The sequence below is a fragment of the Labeo rohita genome, chromosome 1 (assembly GCF_022985175.1).
Source record: "Labeo rohita strain BAU-BD-2019 chromosome 1, IGBB_LRoh.1.0, whole genome shotgun sequence".
Taxonomy (NCBI): Eukaryota; Metazoa; Chordata; class Actinopteri; order Cypriniformes; family Cyprinidae; genus Labeo; species Labeo rohita.
Genome location: NC_066869.1, coordinates 42,917,273 through 42,939,803, shown reverse-complemented (window position 1 = coordinate 42,939,803; position 22,531 = coordinate 42,917,273). Strand labels below are relative to the sequence as shown.

Below are 22,531 nucleotides of genomic sequence, written 5' to 3'. Positions count from 1 at the left end.
AACAACAAGGGATGCACAAAATAACAGTAACTGTATCACAGTTATTTCAGAAATATGTATACGAGCCGATACCTGATTATTAAGAACAACATGGCAATAGCAAAATGAGGTGTGATGCAACGACTTCCGTTTGTATATATAGTAAAGACTTGGGAACCCTTTAAAAGGTTAAATGTCAGATATATTAAAAAAGGAAACTAAATTGCTATAGGATTTTTTTGCACAAAAATTAATTAAATCTAATTTCCCCTTCGCAAAAAGCTTGATTGACAGGCGATCTGACCAATCAGAATGCCAAATCCACCATTCTGTCTGACAAACAAATCAGACAGGAGAGTAGATTAACTTTGTGGACTTAAACTTCAAACATTATGTGTATTGATGATGCTCATTCATGTTTTTTCGTGTTTTAATTAAAGACAAAAAGACAATCGGTTCATGTGTCATTGATCTAATAAGGCAATACAGTGATCTGTCACGACACATTAAAGAGCCACAAAACAGTATTTATTGTTTGAATTTCTTTAAAAAATGACAACATTTTAAAGCTGAGACCTTGTTTCATACCAGAAGTAACTGCTCTCTTTTGTCTGTTGGCGTGTTGTCAGTTGTGATGTGTAGCGTGAGAGCGGCATTGTTTGTCGGACACAGCCACAGTAACTAAGGGGGGGCAGATTTTTGTGAAGGGTCAATTCATCACATTCCAAAATTCATAACCATCACAAAAAAACAGGGAGCTTTAGATTACATAATAACAATAGGAAGAGATTGGGCAATATTAGATTTTGCAGACACAGATTACTAAAATTGGAAAATATAGCCAATGACAATAATAACATAACATTAATATGAATTAAAACTTAGCCCTTAACGTAACAATTATAAAGTTTATTAGAAAATTAACCAGGGTTTGACTGATTATCTGCCTGGCTGATTATTAGAGCCAATATTAAGCATTTTAAAAGAGTTTATATATCGTTTAAATATCATTTATCTACTTGATCTGTAATAATCAGAATTGGCCCTGAAAAACACATATTGGTTGACCCCTAAAATTAACTTATATATGTATATAAATTAAGAATGTTCTGTAATTATTAAAATAAATTAAAATACAGCTTCATCACTAGTGACAATGACTTTATTTTTTATTTTATTGTCATTTGAAATATATAAACGAACAAGAAGGAAAGAGAGGAAACATTTTTAATCTAATACACGTGTCTTCACATGATTATGGAGAAATTAAAATCTATCACTGCTGATTTTTACCGATATCTATCTGTGCTTATTAATTGCTAAAAACTTTATATACTTTGTATTTATGTTTATACCTACATTATACCTCCATTATTTAAATATATTTTCCAGATCATTGTTATAATTTCAGAATTTTGTACATGCAGTATTTTTTTCTTCTAATGTTGACAACCCTAGACCAAGCAACACAGCGGAGGTCTTTTATTTTTAATGAATCACTTAAGTCAATGATTTTTTTTTTTTTTTTTATGTTTTAAAATGATTCAGTGAAAGATTCAGTGATTCACATATCCACCTTATTCTTAAACGTAGAAGACTTCCAGTCCATTAGCCGCTTTAGGGAAATAACGAGAATAACAACAATGTGCAGTAAATGGTAAAACTGCACTACAAACCAGTGTGTTCATAATTAAGATAATACATTAAAATAACATGGTAAGACACACAAATTTGGAATATCAAGCAGAAAGACGAGCTGTTTTGTTCAGATAAAATAGCTGGATGTGGGCGAGACCAGAAGCCGGACCCATAAAATTTACAAATGGCTGCACCCGTTCTTGCGGGAAAATAAGGTGGATAAACACTGCCACTTGCTTTGTTCCTGAATGAATCTGTGGTTTTGAACAAATCACGTGAAGGAATGATTCAGTGATTCACTTGTAAAGATAGTCCCTTGTTTCATTCCAAAATAGATCAATTTTTTTTAAACAAATCACTTTTTACTGTTACTGAAAAATTCCCACCACTAATGCATAGACAGTCTATCCGACAACTGAAGCAAACTTTTATAATATATAATTAGATATTAAGAACATTAACACTTACTTGCCTGTGTGATATTAAACAATTTTAGACTAATCTGTACGGACCAAAGCTTCTATATCAGCATATTTCTACTAACAACACATGACAGTCTGTAATATAGGGACTAATTGCTGGCGTTACTGTTCGAGGGCAGCTGTATGTACACATGTGCATGTGTGCGGAAGGGGAGTAACAGACTTAATTAAGACAACACATACAGTACATTTGTCAGAAACGGGGTTTAGCCTCTAGGCAGACAGAAGGACGAAGGCCAGAACTACACCTGCTACTCAGATGTAGTATTTTTGGTTTGTGTCTATATGTATATGTATGACTGCTTTTAAGATACACAGCCAACTGTTTTATACTCTGCAACTTTCACTGACATCTTACAGAACGTTTTTGATTACAACACCACATCTAATTCTCTTTTATGATCATTCTGTGTTACGTAAAATACCACTGCTCACTCTATACTATATTTGTGTACTTTGCTGTAACACAACGCATCTATGCATCTTTCTTGGAGGCATTTCGAAGGTTAATTCTAGCTCTGTGCATGGTGGCGTCATACAAAATGTTCCCACATTGAAGAGTCTGCAGTGTCCCAGATACAGACAGCCTTAGCAACGAGGGAGAGATCAAAAGGAACACCTACTCGGAGCAGACGGATACCAACGCTGCAAACAGCTACTGATGGTAACCCATGGCAACTCCTGATAACTGTGCATTCTGAAAAAACAGCCACAGCAAGTGCCTTCGCAATCTAAACTAACAGTAGATTCTGTTTCCGACTACCGTGTGCGATACGGACGTCTTCCTGGCCGATGTAGACATCACAAGGTTGCTCTCGCAGCTCAGAACGGAACTGAAAACCAATCCAATCATTGAGATATAAAAGGAATTGGGCAGGAGGAATTAAATGGGATCCAAAATAGCAATCTTTGTGCTTCTTTAAATATCCAGCACCTCTCAAATGGAGCAAGAAAATGTGTTGCCTGAAAAAACTCCTTGTTTGTCACTGCTTAGTAAGCTGAGACCCAGAAAAGAAAAATATTTAGAGACCTAAAAGCCAAGAAAAATGATTTAAGCGACAGTAAATAAAGGGTATCTGCAGAGTTTTTGAAAAATCAAATAAATCACACAAATAAAATCAAAACAGTTTGTCCAAACAATCTTTAAATAAATCATGTATTTCATATTCTTTTATTTAATTAAACAGGCTGTGGTACACATTCAACAAGGACTAAATATATATATATATATATATATATATATATATATATACATAGAATGTGTTAAATAATGTTCTTAGAACATGGCTGTAAATATGCCAGAATTAGCCAAAAAGGCTTTTTTTCATCATGTTAAGGAGTCACCCTAAAAAAAATGCAAAGCATCTTACTCACACATACACACAGCTACAAAGAAGAAATAAAAGAGTAAATACTATAATATATAGTATATATAATAGGAAGTATTTATGTTTTCTTCCCCTTTAATAATAAACAAGCCTAAAATAAACCAGAACTCTTGTTTTGAAATGTCTATGATTTACTACTGCCAGCCGCTCATTTAAAAAGATTAAATATGCACTCTCATATTGTCATGATTTATCAAAAGTAGATCATAAGCAAATAAATGTGCAGTATTCATTGATTGTGAACTGCTGTGGAACCACAAGCCTGTAGAATCCACATCTGCAGTGCTGCGTTTGTACATGCAGCATTCACATTCAATTAAGTCAAAGTCTTTTGAAGTTTAATAATCACATTAAAATGAATAGCCATTTCTGTTTTTCCATCCCTCGAATGTAAGACCTTCTCAAATTATAATTAAGACTTTTGTTATACAATTTAAGATATTTAGGACTTGAAATTTTAAGAACCCACAGGAAGTTTCGAAGTAAATATTACATCATTTTATTATGTGTATGTTATACAAGTTACACAGTTTTACAATATCTAGACTATAGCAGTGGTTCAGGCTTAAATATTTCCAATATTTCTGCTGTAATTATGACAAAGCTGCTTGTTTTTATTAAAGGGGTCCTATTATGCTTTTTCACTTTTTGAATACAGTGGCCATGTCGGAGTCACATGCCACAGACGTGTGTAGTGCGTGGTAAGAGATTTACTGATCATACAGTGTAGCTTCACTTATAACGCAAGTGTTTTTTAAAATGTATAAACTTGCACTAGACTAGGCTAGGATAATCAGTGATGATGTTCTTTGATAATGTTAATGTTCTTTTCTCGTTTTCTGTAGCACTGGAAATGTAAGCATTATAATTAGTAACTTACAATGTTTTTTATTCAATTATTGTCATGTTAAATACAAATTAAGCCATATTAATAACATTAGACTGCTTTTACCCTTATGCTGGACCTGGTTTCGGGCAATGAAACGAAGTATGTAAATAGTTAAATAAATTAGCACGATAATATCACGTATCGGTGATCTCTCTGGCTGAAGATAGGACCCAACACTACTGTAGCATATTATTTACTCACCCTCCATGCATCCTAGGTGTATATGACCTCCTTTTTTTCAGACGAATGTAATCGGAGTTATATTTAAAATTATCCTGCCACTCCCAAGCTTTACAAAGGCATAGATAGGTGATTCTCTTCATCAGTCCAAAACAAGTCCAATAAAGTGTATCCATTCATAATAAAAAGTGCCTCACATGGCTCCGGGGGGCAGTGTTGCCAAAATTGGGCTACTTTCATACTGTTGCTGCGGGTTGTTTTTCATGTGTGTTTCATGTAACATATTTTGTTTTTCAGAAGACAGGGCTTCATCAAACCCAGAACTAATCAAGGCATTTGTGCCAGGCTGGGGAGAAAGGTATTGTAATATTGTAAATCATGTAAAAAATAATGCATTTTTCAAACCACCAAGCATGAGAGCATGTTCTAGTACATCCTCAAAACAAAATCAAGACTTTGTAAGAGCATAATAGGACCCCTTTAACAGAAGCTGATATACTGCATGTCCCTATGATTAATTTTGTGATTCCAGAAATTGCAAAAACCGTATGCTCTTTAATAAAAACACATATTTTTAGCTATTGATATATTGCTTGTTGATTGTTTATGGGGTTTTTTAGCTATTGAATTTTTTTTTTTTGACCTTTATGTTTTGCTGGCTACTAAGTTAAGTGCACACAACAAGACTTGCTTGTCACCCTTTTGTCTTTTAAAGGGATAGTTCACCAAAAAAAATCATATTCAGTATTCATTTCAGCATTCATTTTCATATTCATATTCAGTATTCATTAATTACTCACCCTCATGTCGTGCCAAACCTGTAAGACCTTTGTTCATCTTTTAAAAAAGAAAAATTAAGATATTTTTGATGAAATCGAGAGCTTATTGACCCTGCATAGAGAACAATGTAATTACCATGTTCAAGTGCCAGAAAGGTAGTAAGGACATCTTAAAATAGTCCATGTGACATCAGTGGTTCAACCATAATTTTATACAAACTACAAAAATACTTTTTTATGCTCAAAGAAAAGAGAATAAAAAGTTATTTTCGTAGCATCATAAAATTACGGTTGAACCACTGATGTCACATTGACTATTTGATCAATGTCCTTACTACCTTTCTGGCTCTTGAACATGGTAAATATTTGTCTATGCAGGGGCAGGAAGCTTTTGGATTTCATCAAAAATATCTTAAATTGTGTTGAGAAGATGAACAATCTTACGGGTTTGGATCAACATGAGGGTGAATAATTAACGACAGAACTTTCATTTTTGCGTGAACTATCCCTTTAAGCATCAGATCGTCATGGATGCTCATAGTGTGCGCACTTGTGACACACTCCCAAACTTGTTTGAAATCTAGCCGAACCGTCAAATATGTGCATTTGCGCATCTCCAAGCAGCAATGACAAACAGATTTCCAGGGAAAAAAAACAACACAAGAGTAGGGCAAAGCAGCGGGAATTGGAAGCCAAAAACAACATAAAAAACATCAAAGTGGCAGCTAGCTACTGCCCACGTCTGCTCATCCACTGTCTCATCCACATTGTTTGGCTCTTTTTGCCCATTCTGTGCAAATCTCAAGACCTTTCTCCACATTGTTCGCTGACATGTTGTCAAGAATGGACTTACTACGGGTTAGCATGTGCATGAATTCGTATTTTGCGAAGGGTGCTGAGTTTGTGTCTTGCAGTGCGAGGAGCTCTGTAATGCCTGGAGAAAGCTGTCCGTTAGCATTCATTTCAATGCCAGTTGCTCGGTCTTCTTGGAAGTACGCGATTTGAATGCTGCCATCTTTGCTTGCAGCCACACAGTTCCGGACACAATTGTTTACAAGTCAATCAGGGGCTAACTGAACCATGCTAACCAGCCAAACCTTGACCCCTCGGTATGTCGCCTGTCCCGATTTGTCTTCCGAAACAACCAATATGATGGTTTTAGCCTCTCTTCTGCCCCCAAAAGCTGTCAAAAGCATCCAGACAATAGACTGACCGGTGCATAAGTTGAAAAAAACATTCTCTGGAAGTTTGTCTCTATAACTCGTTCAAAGTTATCTCAACATGACGGCTACATCAAAAGGGTCACTTATGAACAATAAAACAGCTTTTTTTAGTCCACTCAAACAGTGTCAGATCATTTTGACACAATTGTCAAAAGTACTTATCATTTCTTTAAGTACTGTTCTCATTTCTAAGTGTACCTATTGCAGAGCGGAATAACGTACTCTGGAAACCCATATTAGCCACTTTGCTGGATTGAGTTACAAGAAAGAGTACTGTTAGCCAGTGTAAAAGGAGCTGCTTGCCCAAAGAAGTAGGTGGCCAAGCTGTAGTACAGAAAGGCGAGCCAAAAGACACAGCATGAAGCGTCTGCTTAAGTATGTTGAGATTACAGAATTTGAAAAAGAGTGTGCTTTATCATGTTAACGTTCATGTAATCTCTCTTTCTCACAGATTAACTATCATTGCACAGCACATATGAAAGCATTTACCTCGGATTAGCTCTGTATTTGTGTATGTCTGCCCATTTCATTATACAAACAGACTTTCATGCAAGCAACCGTAAGCAATCTGTGCTTACCTGCGCAGAGCATTTGCTGGCACCTCCGGCTTCTCTGATTGGCCGTAGCAGCTAGCCGTTCCGTCAGGTATCCGACCTTCCTCTCTGAACATGGTAGCGGCTGCAGAACTGATAATTCCCACAGCGTCCTGTACACGTTTCTCCAGGGGATAATCCCACTCGTCGTACGCCACAGATATCATACCCGTCGGAAAGGCTTCCGGGGTATGTTCGAGATTTCCTGTCGTCAGACTAGGAACAATCCACACAAAGCCAGCCCCCGTGAGCCCTAGCGAACGGGCTTCCTCCATAACCAACGCCGCTTCATCTTTGGAGCAGTAGAGGAGGATGACGGGCGACTGGATGCGTTTAAGCTGCACGTGGGCTCGGTCCTCGGGTTCTCCGACGCCGTCCAGCGTCACTACGCTCTGGAGGTCCCAACGAACGAAGCTGTGGTCCACCGTGACACGGACGGTGGCTATGAACTCCTGGAAACCTGGGAACTTGGTGGTGACCACCGAGAAGACGTGCCAGTCGTACTCCTCCATTATAGCAAGCATCAACAGCGCCTCCTGCTGGAGGGAGGCCCCAAACTGGAAAAATGAAGAACTGGCATCCTGGAAGAAAGAGACAGAGATAGAGATAGAGTAAGAGAGAGCAAGAGGGAGGGAGAGCCAGAAAGAACAGGTGGTGGAAGAGAAAAGGAGAAAGGGAAACATGAGTAGGAGTGAAGACAGAAAAGGAAAGTTAGATAAAGAAATGCGGGGAAATACAAACCATGCGTTGTCACATCCGACTCTAATAGTTGGGTAATTGTACTTCCACCTGCGTTCTTGCCAAAGGACAGTCGTGAGTTGTGGTAAATCAGCTAAACCACCTTAACTGAACTGGAACAATAAAACCTCAACATTGTAAATGGTCTTTTTAGCTGTGAGCTTCCAGTTTAAATATACACCAGTATCTGAGGAAATAACTAGCGAGGTGATTCTCAGACAGAGCGTTATGGTCCTTAAAAAAAACGATGAGTTGTACACTATTCAGGTGACTCTCAGATGATTTCATGCAGCCAACTCAAGTCCAAAGAGACATTTTGAAAACTAATGTTACTTCTAACGTTTCACTGATGCTGTTGCAGCACATTATTTTCCTTTTTACTTCAAACGTAATGTAGTTGCAGACACAGCAATGTTTCCATCTTTGCTGTTACGTACACTGCATTCAAATCCAAACTCACATCTGCAATTTATCTTGATGTATACATTCGGTCATTATACACTGAAGCTCATTTGACTGGGGCTAGAAATATGCTTTTATCTGAACAATTTAAAATGGGTATGTATAGTATATGGAATAAAAAGTGCATGAAAGTAATGTGAACATCATTGTTCTCTCTGTGCAATATTGTTGTTTACCAAGTCCAATTTTTACTCATAAATGCATGCTTTTTGTAATGCATGCCCCTGTTTCTCTAATGCTGTTTAATGTGATATATGTAGTCTTGTTTATATTGCATATTTTTTCTTTAATAAAAACAACTTTTTGAACTGCTGTTTACACATGTACAGTGACCTCAAAAAGCACCTGGACACTTACTGTAAGCCACATTTAACATGTATGAATATCAATTTATGAATAACAAAAGTGGCATTTGTTTAAAAAAAAAAAAAAATCATCACACTCTGAAGCAAAAACCTAAAAACGATAGGTCTTAAATCAAAAAACAATGTATGTGTCCTTGGACCACAAAACCAGTCATAAGTAGCACAGGTATATTTGTAGCAATAGCAAACAATACATTGCGTGGGTCAAAATGATCAATTTTTCTTTTATGCCAAAAATCATGAAGATATTTTGTAAATTTCCTACCGTAAATATATCAAAACGTAATTTTTGATTAGTAATATGCATTGCTAAGAACTTCATTTGAACAACAGTATTTTGATTTTTTGCACCCTCAGATTCCAGATTTTTTAAATAGTTGTATCTCAGGCACATATTGTCCTATCCCAACAAACCATACATAAATGGAAAGCTTATTTATTCAGCTTTCTAAAAAAATAAGACGATACAAAAACAAATATGACGATAAAAACATTAATAATGTTACAAAACATTTCTATTTCAAATAAATGCTGTTGTTTTACAATTCAATCCAAAAACTAATTCCACAAAAATATTAAGCAGCACAACTGTTTTCAACATTCATAATCGGTTTGCAATTACAGGAATTAATTGCGTTTTGAAAATATATGAAAACAGATCCAGCACTGGTGAACATGCAGTAAGAGACGGTAATGTACTTTGATATATTGCATCTAATGCAATGACATTCATAGATTTGTAAGTGTGTTACTTACTCTTGCTTTAAACCATCAAATATCTGCTTTCATCCAGTCGTGTAACATGAAATCATTTTGTTTCGTCACCCCTGAGAAATATTTAAAAACGGTGGAAAGGCTGTTTCTCACTGCCACTGATAAAGCAGAAGTTTCTTTACCCTACTACTGAAGCCTTCAGCTTTGCGAACATGGAAGTGTGAAAAAGGTCTATAGAGGGAACAGGAAGGAGCAAGATAGAAGGGCACACACATCAGGAGCAGACAGTGAGCTGTTGAATACAGGAGAGGGGAGAAAGACAGAAATTGCTGCACACTGTCACACTGGAGTCGCTGACTGAGTTAAGAATAATGACTGCATCCTTGTGCGGTGACAGCTTGATATCTCAGAATACACAAACACATAAACGAGCGACAATGGAGCTTATGAATATCATGGTTCACACACTGTGCAAACACACAGACGCTGATCTGTCCACCACGGTGCTCTGACAGATTTAAAATACTGAGCTTAAGCAAACAGTGACATGCAAATAAACAGGTAAGGAGGAGGTATTCGCCGAGGATTAGCACCGTACTTTGCACGGAATAAAATAAAGAGGCCGAAGGCAATTGAATTTACATGGGGTAAATGTACGCTCCTCAAACTGTACTTCACTGTAACTGAACCTACTGAGAAAATTGAATCTTCAGCTCGTAACTGAGTCACAAAGCAATACATCTCCACTGATCCAAAACTGAGCGAGCACCAAACTTCACATAAACCAGTTATGTCACGTTCTAAAAATATATCACACAAACAATTCAGGAGACATTAAAACTCTGTCCCAGATACACTGAGGAGTTAATAAATCAATGCAAATGTAGTGGCTGCACTCGATGTTTTGGATGGTCCCTTTTGCACTGTGAATGCAGCACTTCAGCGTTTAAGAGGCTCTAGGATGAAACTGGATTAGAGGTATGCACACAGCTCACGAAGCGCACACATACACACGAAGGCCCACACAAATCTCAGGTGTAAACGGATATAAGCCAAGGTGCACACTGTACGTTTATAGCCACGTACATGTGCGTACACATGTGGCGCGTCTAATCGAAAATACCCGCTCTCAGACCAGGTTTCCAACATTATTCATACAGACTCACACATAGGAATCGTTTTTTTGGTACTTGAGGTGTTGAGAGGTTTTCCAGTTTGGCAGGAGGTTGATAAGCATGTGAAGAGGGTTAGGATTTAGCTGCAGAGCTGGCGGTTTGCAGGTAGATGCACACACAAACAAACACACAAAAGATGTGTGCGCCAGGAAATTGCTTTAATCAGAAAGGGTATGAGGGTCAGAGCGTGGAAATATCTTTCCATTAAGGCGCTTCTTCAATCTTGTCACCCATTTGTCCACACATCCTGACCTTGCTGCTGCCATTTTCTTGATAATGCTGCATACGAATGTTGCTTAATGAAACATTTTTTTGATTGCCACGATGAAGACATACAGTATTATCGTTGCAATCATCTGTCTAATCTTTATTCTTTTATGCTTTCTTTGATTTAATTTTTGTTTTCCAGCTTTGGAATGTCATGCATATGTAAAAACAGAAGGAAAAATCATATCAATAATTCAACATCTGCAGGGATCTTTTGAAGTAATCTCGAATGATATGGACAGACTGCAGAGATTATCCTGATCATGCACACACACTTACTGATGCTTGATATCCACACATACTGATTAGCCCTTAAAATGTTAAAATGGTTAAAAATGTAATTCATATTTGCATTTCCAAAGTACAGTTTATCAAAGATTATTTGATTTGTTTATGATGATTGTTAGCATTATGATTCAGGATACAACGCTTGGGAGTTTGCTATCCTACGGTCATGTTTCTTTTTTTTAAATACAGAAGCTTAAACACATTAGAGAGTAATGAGCGACTCTGGCACTAAAGACATTCGGAATAAATCTTTCTGAATACATGCTATATGTCCCAAAGCAATCCCATTTTTTGGGTGGAAAATGCCTGCTGTTCTCACTTCATCAAAGTGGTAGAAGTACAGAAAAAGCTCCCTGTTCTGCTATTACTCAGCAGAGACTGGCCAGGGTTTGAACAACTGTGTGACTGACACTCCCGGGGAAAAACAAAAACAGCCAAAAACTAAAAAAAAAGACCCCAGGACAGGAAAAGAGACTAGCATCCACCCCTATTACTTCTAGCCCAAGAGAATGATGGAGGTTGCAAGCAGTCTTGCAATTTCAGAGTTGACTTGCTTCTCAATATTTAAGTAAAACAATAAAAAAATCCTAATATATTAGTAGCATGTTGGTAATCAGCCAATATTAGGAATGTTTTAGATTATTGGTATTTACAGTAATTGTACATGCTTATTATTTTTAGAATATATGTTTGATGACAAAGCAAAGCAAATATTGGAAAGAAATGATAATTTAATAATACTGTTAAATCCAATATTTAAAAAAAATATATATATTTTCATTCTTTACATTATAAAGCTGTGATGCTCAAAATCACTTGAATTTAATGACTGATTTTTTTTTAATCAGACAAAATATGGAACTTAAATATAATGTATCAGCAATAATATGACCAATATAGCTGCAAGCAGCGATTACCGGGTTTCAAGTGCTTTGAGGCATTTAAGCACAAAAAATACATTATTTAGCAAGCCTGTAACCATCTAAATCAATGATTTAAAAAAGCAATTTTGGCAAATCCAGGTAATTTCCTTGTTAAAAACACCAGCATATGCTGGTTATGTACGTTCTGAAGCATAGCTGCTGTTTAAACTGGTTAAAGCTGGCCCTTAGCTGGTCATGAGCTGGTTTAAGCTGGTCCTAAGATGCTCCTTAGCTGGTCATGAGCTGGTTTAAGCTGGTCCTAAGCTGCTCCTTAGCTGGTCATGAGCTGGTTTAAGCTGGTCCTAAGCAGGTCCTGAGCAGGAGCTACTGTATTTGCTTAGGACCAGCTCATGACCAGCTAAGGAGCAGCTAAGGACCAGCTCAAACCAGGGGCCATGCTTCAAAACATACCTAACCAACAAAATTACCATAGAAATGTTATGTTTTTTAATGTTTATGACCGTTATAGTGCCAGCTGTGGTCCGATGTCCTTCAAACTTTGCATGCTTGTTTAGAATCACATGTTGCATGTGCTCAGCAGGTTTTGTGAAGTATAGAGTTTTGGGTAAATTTGGAAAAGCCCCTTTTCTAAACGACCCCGTTATAGCTTCCTTTATAGGTAAATTTAGAATGTTTTTTTTGATAATTATTGACCCAGAGAGTCCAGAGAATTGTACTGCAGTGTTTTTTTCCAGACTAAGATAAAAACCTAGGACTAGTTGCAAAAGTATTTTTTTTTTTTCATTTTCTCGATCCCTTAACAAATGATCTGATTGACAGCAGTCGTTCTAGAGGCAAAGTTGTCCGGAATGAGGAGTTCTATCACGTGATACATATATTGCATGTATGTGCGAAAGCACAATGTACAATCCGTTTGGGGTCGTGAGTCAAACAGGCTCAGTGAGTTTCGTTCTGATTGGCCTCTGTTAACCTTGTCTTATAGGTGCTCAAACTTGATCGGCCAATGCCGACCATGTTTTTTTTTTGAGATACACAAATGTCCTTAAAGACACTTGTGGCACTTTGGACTACGACCAATCGCACAGCGATTTTCATGTTGATAGGACCATAGTTATAACCATTTTAAAGGTTTTTCCCTCTTATATCGACACCAAGTGGCCAAGCTCCGCAATTTTTTTCTTGTGACCTCAGACTGAGCTCTTACTCAAATCTGAGGTATGCGTTCTGTCCGCCGTGAGCCAAGGATTCCAACAACATGAGATACTTGAGCCTGGAACTGACAGGTTGGAATTTTATACCAGTCAGGGGCAAGCCTTGGTCTGTGGTGTGAGTACTTCCACCCCCTTCAAGTTTCAAGTCTCTACGACTTACGGTTTGGCCTGCACGATCAGTTTTATGTGGAGATTGCTGATCCTTGGCCTTTCTAACAGTTACAAAAGGGTTTCAGCATGATGCGCTTGAACCCCTAATAATTATAGACTTATCAACAGCTGCCAGAATTGTAATATTAGTGTATACAAATGTTGTCCTCTATTTTGTAGCACTTACACTACCATTCTTTTTTTTCAAAATGTTACAAAAGATTTCTACTTCAAATAAATGTTCTTGATGTTTCTATTCACCAAAGAATCCTGGAAAAATGGGCCAATTTTCCACATGAATTCAGTTTTGCCATAACATCTTATTTTTTAAATATATTACATAGTCAGGAATGACCCATTCATTTCAGCTAGCATGATGTTTATTCATTTAGACAGTACTCAGCCAATTATCTCTTCTAGTTTAAGTTAAAGCCAATGACAGAACTTGCATTTTTTGTTTGAGCATTTTCATCCTTGTAGCATCGCCTACTCTGATGAGCACTGGTGACCACTGAAGAGCACAGTCATGAAGAATAGGACCAACTTGGACCGTACTTCCTTGTTGTCATGAAAGTGGTACCTCAGGCATTCTGCTAGACGACCTATCTCTGCCATCGCCACTGGGTGTTGTTCCACCATTGACCTCTTAGATCAGATCAAGAAAGAACACTCAAAAAGGATCACCTTTAGTACACTGACAGCCCACACTATTCAGTGAGCTCCTGTGAGCCCCAGGCTTCAACCTACCTTCATAAAGATATATTAGAGCCAAGGGATCCATCAGTCAGAAACTGACCCTTGCAAACTCCAGGTACAAAGAGGTGCATGAAGCCTTTGCAATCAATTGTGCTGTCCTGTTGATAACATCTGTGATTGTAATTAAAAACCAGACTCACATGAACACGGTTTCTTGTACATGGGGCCGATCGACAGCCCTTGACCTTGCCACCTGTGCTACAGTCACCGACCCAGAAGCTTGCCAACAAATACTTCCTCTTCACCTCTTCACCTCTACCACTTCAGTGCATAGCAAGAAACCCACTGGGAACAATAGTTTTAGATGTTTTATATTTTAGATTGTCCAAAGAGGCTATTTTTAGCTTTGATGACAGCTTGGCACACTCACAGCATTCTCTAAACCTTATCAAGTGTTAATTTGTGATATTTCTCAATTTCAGACCATTAGTTGTCTTGTGTAGAGGAAGGGGGAATAAGCCCTATTAGTGCTACTACAACGATCTACAAATTCATAATATGGCAAGAAACCATTTAATTAAAAAAAGACAGTCCATAATTACTGTCAATCCAAAAAAAAAAATCTCAAGAACTTTGAATGTATCCGCATGTGCAGTCTCCAAAACCATCGAACGCTATGATGAAACTGGCTCTCATGAGGACCGTCTCAGAAAGGAAAAACCAAGAGTTAATTCTACTGCAGAGGATAACATTTATCAGCCACAGAAACCACATATTGATAGCACCTCAGATTACAGCCCACATAAATGCATCTCAGAGTTCAAGTGGCAGACATATTTCAACATCCACTGTTCAGATGAGACCATGTGAGTCAGGCCTTCATGGTCAAATTCCGGCAAAGAAACCATTACTTTCCATTAAAAAAAAAAAAAAAAACACAAGCAAAAAACACATGGAATAGACATTAGATCAGTAAAAAAAACCTGTCCTTTGGTTTGAGGGGTGCAAATTTAAGATTTTTGGTTCTAACCGCCACACCGCTTTCAAATTTTGTCATTTTTTTAAAGAAATACAAACAAAAAATACAATTTTTTGGCTCTTTAATGTGTCATGACAAGTCGCTTTGCACCTCGGTTCAATAGGCATGTGAACCATTCGTCTATTACTAATTATAAAATAACATGAATGAAACTGAGAAGGTATCTTGTTTCAACTGTGGATAAACGTCAATACACAATTTTCAAGTTCAAATCGACTGATATTAATCTTCTCTCCTGTCTGGCTTGTTTGTATGACAAAATGGTAGATTCAACATTATGACTGGTCAGACCACCTGTCAGTCAAACTCCCGGCAAAGGGTCAATTGAGATGGTTTGGGATGAGTTGGAAAAGCAGCCAACAAATACTCAACACCTTTGGGAAATCTTTCAAGATTGTTGGAAAGCCATTCCAGATGACTACCTCATGATGCTGACTGAGAGAATGCCAAGTAGGGGGTGAACTTGTCATCAAATAAAAAAATGGCTACTTTGACGAACTGAAAATATAAAACATATTCTTTTAAATGTGTTATTTTACACATTTTTGTTGACCAAGTAATTCCATACTTGTTGTCATAATTCTAACGTCTTCAGTATTAATATACAATTTTGGAAAAAAATAAAAACCATTGAATAAGAAGGTGTGCCCAAATTTTTGATGGGTAAGGTATTAAGTTACACAGACGTAAACTAACATAAAATTAAAATGCACGTCTACATTGAAATCATGTGCACACTCATTTTGGCAGTGTAAAGAAAACAAGACCTATATAAAACATGCCTTTTGGTGATCTTAAGTCTTGCTGCATTCAAGATACAACAACAACAACAGCAAATATCACAACGTATCTAATAGTTCGATTACAGTGCATAAAAAAAGACATTTCAAAGGAATTCATCATCATGACCCAACTATAGTATAATAACATTGTGTCTTGGGATTCTTTCTGATTTCTGCCTCTATAAAGACTTGCTGAAGGCAGCGATGGAATATTTTAGTATCATAAAATTACTCTTGCACTGAGAGGCTATAACAAATGATGAAATCTCAGGAGTAGGAGATAATGAGCCAGTTAAGATAGCAAAACAGAGATAAATTAGATAAAGACAGACCTGGACAGACTGACAGAAAGGAAAAATTTGCAGCAAGAAAGAACCCGACAGTATCCAAACCACACAATTTCATCTGTGAATAATGTCCCAAGGATCATGGTATATGGGTACTACTGGTTCTCTCCAATTTGTCATTGTTGGTGATTAAACTGTTGGCTCTTATCCACTCGAATGCCTTAAAAATCATTGGATGGGACTTTATTTGGCAGCTTGACTATAACTCTGCTTAGGCACCCTAGGAGCGTTCGGGCACAAACAAACAGGAAAAAAATGTTTAAAACAATTGTTTAATCTGAATCCAACTGTGTGTTTTTGATATCCGAATGACAGCGAACAAGGAGGCACCGAAGGTGGCAACAGTACAAGCCTGGCAGAGCATCACAAAGGAACATGTCCAATGTCTACAGTAGGAGCTGTTAGCTTCAGGTAATGAATAACTGCTAAAAGTAGAGTACTGCTTTCCACAGGGTTGTGCAAAATTCAACTTTTTCAAAAAAATGTTTTAATTATTGTTCAATTCATCCATCCATCTATTCTTCAATCATCCATGCATCCATCATCCTTCTATTGTTCCATCCAACCATCCATCTATCCATCTATTGTTTCATCCATCCATCCTTCTATTGTTCAGTGCATCCATGCATCCATCCATCTATTGTTCCATTCATACTTCTATTGTTCCATCCATGCATGCATCCATCCATCTATTGTTTCATCCGTCCATTCTATTGTTCCATCCATCCATGCATCCATCAAACTATTGTTCCATCCATCCATCCGCTTTTTGAGCCCACTATAGGCCAATTTCCAAAAGGCATTAAAAAGTCTTTACTCATGCAATAAGAGCATTACACAAGTTATCATTCCTTTATATATAGGTTTTAAGAGCTTCCTTTATTCCCCCGTTTCATTTATTAATCTGTATTCGTCAAAGTGTTCTCTGAATGTTGTCTTAATAAAGAGGTTCACTGTCTCTCCTGTCACTTTTGAAAGAACTTTATTTCCCCGTCCTCAAATCTATTCTCTTTTTTTCATTTAGGTATCAGGATGCTCTTTCATTTCTAACATCTTTCCATCTGAACATGCCACCATGAAGCAGGTCTTGCATGCTTTCCACCGCTCTTCTAAAACATCCTTTCATCAGAACACTGTACTTGTTTATTCTAACCATCCATCATCCGCCTAACTATACTCTCAGCCATCAAAACGTAACGTTTCTCACTTCACACACACCTCCACCCTGACATCTCTCCATTCCTAAAGCCCTTTATCACAACAACCACTCATCCATCAAATACCACTATGATGCTCACACACACACATGCATACGAGAGATATAGGCAGGGTTTATATTTTGCCATATGTGTCACTTATCACTTATCTGTTCTCTCTTTTGGAAAAAGTAGAATATATTACATAATTTAGTATTCAGTATGCATACAGAAATACATGGATGTGTGTGCGCCTGTACATTAGTATTCGGTGCTGAGTCTCTCTTTTTGAGCGGAAACACATTACGGTTTCTGCTTGCAGAAACAATGCCTTTTTAATGTCTCTATTATTCTCCCCGTAGGCTATTCAAACCCCCAAATACTCAAAATCCCAGAATTCATTAGAACTTCATTACTGTGGAAAACTCAAAGTCCAATAAACTTGTAAGAGCAGAAGCATCATGCGACTTAAGGAAGACTGAATTCATACCATGAGGTGCCATTCAACCAAAGTAAGCATTTCTTCCAATGCCTTTCCTTATTAGATCAGGAGTAATGAGAGCTCCATGGAAAAAAAAAAAAATCATATTCAAATCCCATATTAACCACTATCTATGACTGGGTCCACGCAGAATTTTCATGCCTTTGCACATTTTCTGATCTGATTGTGATGGAAAATCTGCGGAATGAATTTAAAGCCAACATGAAACAGCAATCATAACCCACTTCACTTCAGTAATGTGACATATATTTGAAACTGGATATTACAGGATAAACAAAAAGTTGGCTAAGATTCAGTTTTATCCATTAGAATTGATTGGACTGAGAAAAGCGTGTGTTACAAACCAAAATGAGAACTTTTTTCCTTATAACATGCACCAAGGATGCACAATAAGACCAGGAACACCCATTAAGGATGTAAAAAGGGTCAGTTATGATTTCAAGTTGACTTGGAGCTCACAAGTTCCACCGCCTTATATTCAGGTCATTGCCCACTGGTAGAGTGGGTACATTGTGTTCTTGCTGACTTGCATGAAGGTAACCTGTTCTAAACTTTTTTTTTTTACATCCATCCATCTATCGTTCCATCCATCCGTCTTTCTAATGTTCCATCCATCCATGCGTCCATCCATCTACTGTTTCATCCATCCATGCATCCATCAATATATTGTTTCATCCATCCATCCTTCTAATGTTCCATCCATCCATTAGTGTGAACATAGTGTATTGGTAGCTAAAAGCATTACTAAATTGGCCAAAATATTTAATGAAAAACCATGCAAGCAGCAGATGCATATGCAGAGCTTTTTATATATATTTTTTACATTCATCCATCTATTGTTCCATCTGTCCATCTATCCATCTCTATTGTTGCATCCATCCTTTTATTGTTCCATCTATCCATTAGTGTGAACATAGTGTATTGGTAGCTAAAGGCATTACCAAACTGGCCAGAATACTTAATGAAAAACCATGCAAGGAGCAGATGCATATGCAGAGTTTTTATATATATTTTTTACATCCATCCATTTATTGTTCCATCTGTCCATCCATCTATCTCTCTACTGTTCCATCCACCCATCTATTGTTTCATCGGTCCATCATCCGTCTTTCTATTATTCCATCCATGCATCCATCCGTCTACTGTTCCATTTTACCATCCATCCATCTATCCACCCATCCGTCCATTGTTCCATCCTTCTATCGTTCCATCCATTCATTTGTGTGAACACAGTGTATTGGTAGCTAAAGGCATCAGCAAATTGGCCAAAATATTTAATGAAAAACCATGCAAGCAGCAGATGCATATGCAGATCTTTTTATGTGGAAATTGTGGAAATTATGCAAATTATGTGGACATCTGCCCAGGTTTCTGCTAGTTTCATGCAGGCCTACCTATAACCACCGCTGTTACGCCCCTTAACCATCGTCCACGCCAGGAACACCATTTATGGCTCGCTGCACCCGTGTTGTTGCTCTTTCTTCTGTTTCTGTCAGTAGAGCATTGGCATGCCAAGCAGCCTTCCCAGTATTCCCAGGTAGGTCAACTACATTAAATTCATGCAGCAGACCCAGAACATCATACAAAAGAAAGCAAGAAGGCAACTCTGGATAACAAAAACAAAATCTCATGGGAACACAAGTCTTCCTGGTTAACTCCATGCATAAAACAACACAAAATAAATCGAAAAACAAAATCTCAATGACAAAAAAATAAATTAAACAGTACATTTTTTATTTAGTGGTTATTAACAAATTAACCTAAATAAAATAATAAACAATGAAAATAATAGTAATTGAACCTCAATATAGAGTGTATAGAGATTTGTGAACAGCAACAGAGGTTTAAAAAAAAAACAAAAAAAAAAAACAAGTGCAAAAAAATCTCTTCCTAGTGATGGAATTAAAAACTAAAACAGCCTTACATCAAATCTACATTGCAAGGAAGTGGTTCGATATAAAAAGCTTCAATTAAAATCAACAATTTCTACACTGCAAGCACGGTTTGCTGATTATAATGGGAGCAATTTAGTTTTGTTACATCTTGCAGTGTAGATAAGAAACTCTACTAATTTATCTTGCTTTTTAAAGTGTATTTAGAAGTACGTCTTAATCTTAAATTCAAACGTTTTCCATTATTTTGGAGGTAAATAACAGTGAATGCTCAGCTGATTCCTTCAGGAGGAGGAGAAAAAAAAAACCTGTCATCATTTACTCACCCTCATGTCTTTTAAAACTCATACGCTATACCCAAAGGAACTAATACAGTACATTAACTGACTATAATTACTGTGACTAAAAACTGAATTTAATGAAAGTATTACTATGGGATTAGTTTTTAAAACTAAAGAACAGTATCAGTAATTTACTTCCAAAGAAATCAGTGTATTACATGTTTTTTTTAAGAGAACTGGATCTATCATTTTTTCTAATAAAAATAAACACAATGTCTATTGCCTGGATGTGGGGAATACAGAAGAGCATGTGCTCTGAATGCATGATAATAAAAAAAAAACAAAAAAAAAAACACAAAACCCAATAATTACAAATTATATAATCACATAATGCAACATAATTAAGGAACAAAATTAAGGTGAGAATGATATCTAATGCGGCTAGAGTGGCTATTCTAAGCAGTTTCTGGGATTGGACTCTCTTTATTGATTTAATTAAATTTTTTAATTGGATGGGATGCCAGCTAAAACCACCAACTTGTTACAGAAAGTTGGGGAAAAGGTCCATATTCACAATGAAGGTGCATGAGGCAGGGCAGCAACTTTAGTTTTCAGCTTTAGTTACGCTATGCGCTTACGATAAAGGTCAAAATAAATGGGAAGAAGCATTGTGAAAAAAATATTATACCGCAATCACATACATTTCCATCCCAACAGGATTAGGTGTCTCAGAGGACCAGAGTTAGCTGAAAAACACTAGATAATTTGCCAAGGTTATGTGAGAAAAACACAAATGCGCTTGCTTCGGATGGAATTAAAACCATGTCTGTGAAAAATGTCTGTGAAAAACAGTCCTAAACAGGGCTTAAGATACCAAAAAAGTGCCTATGAAATACTAAATAAATAAATACACTGAAACAAACACATATCGAATTAATTTAGTAAACCCGAATATAGTATATAAAGTATTATAGTGCAAAACTATAATAACCTTAATGCTCACAGGCACAAAGATAAGCGCATGTAAAAATCAAATCGCATTAGTTAGATCAAAGTTTCATGTTTATTTAACCTTACCCAGAGTAACGTTCTGTCAACATTCTGTCTAGAGACGCATATGACAACAAACTCCTATCCGGTTCAGACAAATACAGACATATTAACAAGGTGGCTCACAGACTGGAGAAAAGACTTCACTCTGATCTAATCAAAATCATTCACACCCCCACACACATTTAGCTATGAGACACTTACCAAACCCTTCATCGCATTGCAATCACACACAAACCGAACACATGACAGGACAATTCATTAATTAGACCGCCAAACAATGATTAAAATACACGCCATGTTAAAAGAGGTGAAATCAACATCTTCCTTTCTGTCTTCCTAAAAGAGCATCTGCCATATTAAGTGCGTCTGCTCGTGGTAATGACATGTTAGTAGCGTCTGAAATCTAAAACACATTCACTGAATCTTTGTAAGTGCGGCTGGTGAGATTGCTGAGGGCAAAATAGTTTGTGCCAACAGCTTGCTTCAGCAGGGTAAGCAAAATGTATATTAAGCTTGATTAAAAAAGCCCATTAGGAACCACTTCCACAAAACATCCAAGTTCAATATCTGAGGCACTTATAAGGGAGCATTTCTTTTTCAAGGAACACTTCCTGTAATTTAGCTATCTGACGTCTATGCAAATGATTATTGAACTGTTACGAATAATTTGCATATTCCAATGCCAAGCTATTAAGCCACGAGGCAGAAGACATCAAGCTACAGTAAGCTAAATAAAACCTCAGTGCAATAAGAGTTCAGTATTTGCATTTCTGTTTTTGCTAAATCCAAGTAGTTTCCAAATGCAAACTATTAGGCATGTATTAAATATTAAAATTATGGCCAACAGGTTAAGCTGTAAAATTATATTCGTATTATGGCCAAAACCAATAAACAGACAATATTAAAAGTATATAGCATTTTGTCTAAAAGTTTTAATTTAGGCATCAGAGCATTATGATTTAGAGTATGAAAAATTAATACTCATTTTGAGATTTACTTTTGCCCATTACCTAAATCTCATTGAATCTAAATTTAAAAAGAGGATTAAATATTTAATAACAACTAATACTAATGCATTAAAAAACAAAAAACACTGGGCTACTTAATAGTAAATGAATAAATGGACATAAAATATTCATATGAGCTAAAAAATATTTGAGAAGAATGAGATCATATTAAAAGCAGAGAGATGAAAGTAGGAAAATGTCTGGGATAACAGTCAAATGTAAAATTTAACAGCCATTACACAAAAATATTAGACCTCACATGACACATCTGACCAATCAGAATAGACTTTTCCAAAGAGACGTGTATTAACTTTGTAACACCACAAACCTT

The 22,531-nt window shown here is 36.8% G+C and overlaps 1 protein-coding gene across 6 annotated transcripts in view; it reads right to left on the bottom strand.

The window, feature by feature from the left end:
• grin2ab (glutamate receptor, ionotropic, N-methyl D-aspartate 2A, b) overlaps positions 1-22,531 on the bottom strand; it is a 113,572-nt gene that overhangs the window by 44,201 nt on the left and 46,840 nt on the right. For 5 of the 6 annotated variants that reach the window (XR_007828065.1, XR_007828066.1, XR_007828068.1 and 2 more), the window contains exon 4: positions 7,137-7,732. Coding sequence is in view for 2 of the 6 variants with exons in the window: in XM_051114587.1 (XP_050970544.1) it covers positions 7,137-7,732 (596 nt within the window). In the remaining 4 variants the exon portion in view is untranslated. Of the gene's footprint in view, positions 1-7,136; positions 7,733-9,472; positions 9,582-22,531 lie in introns of those variants that run through there. The other variant, XM_051114612.1, reaches the window with a different exon arrangement.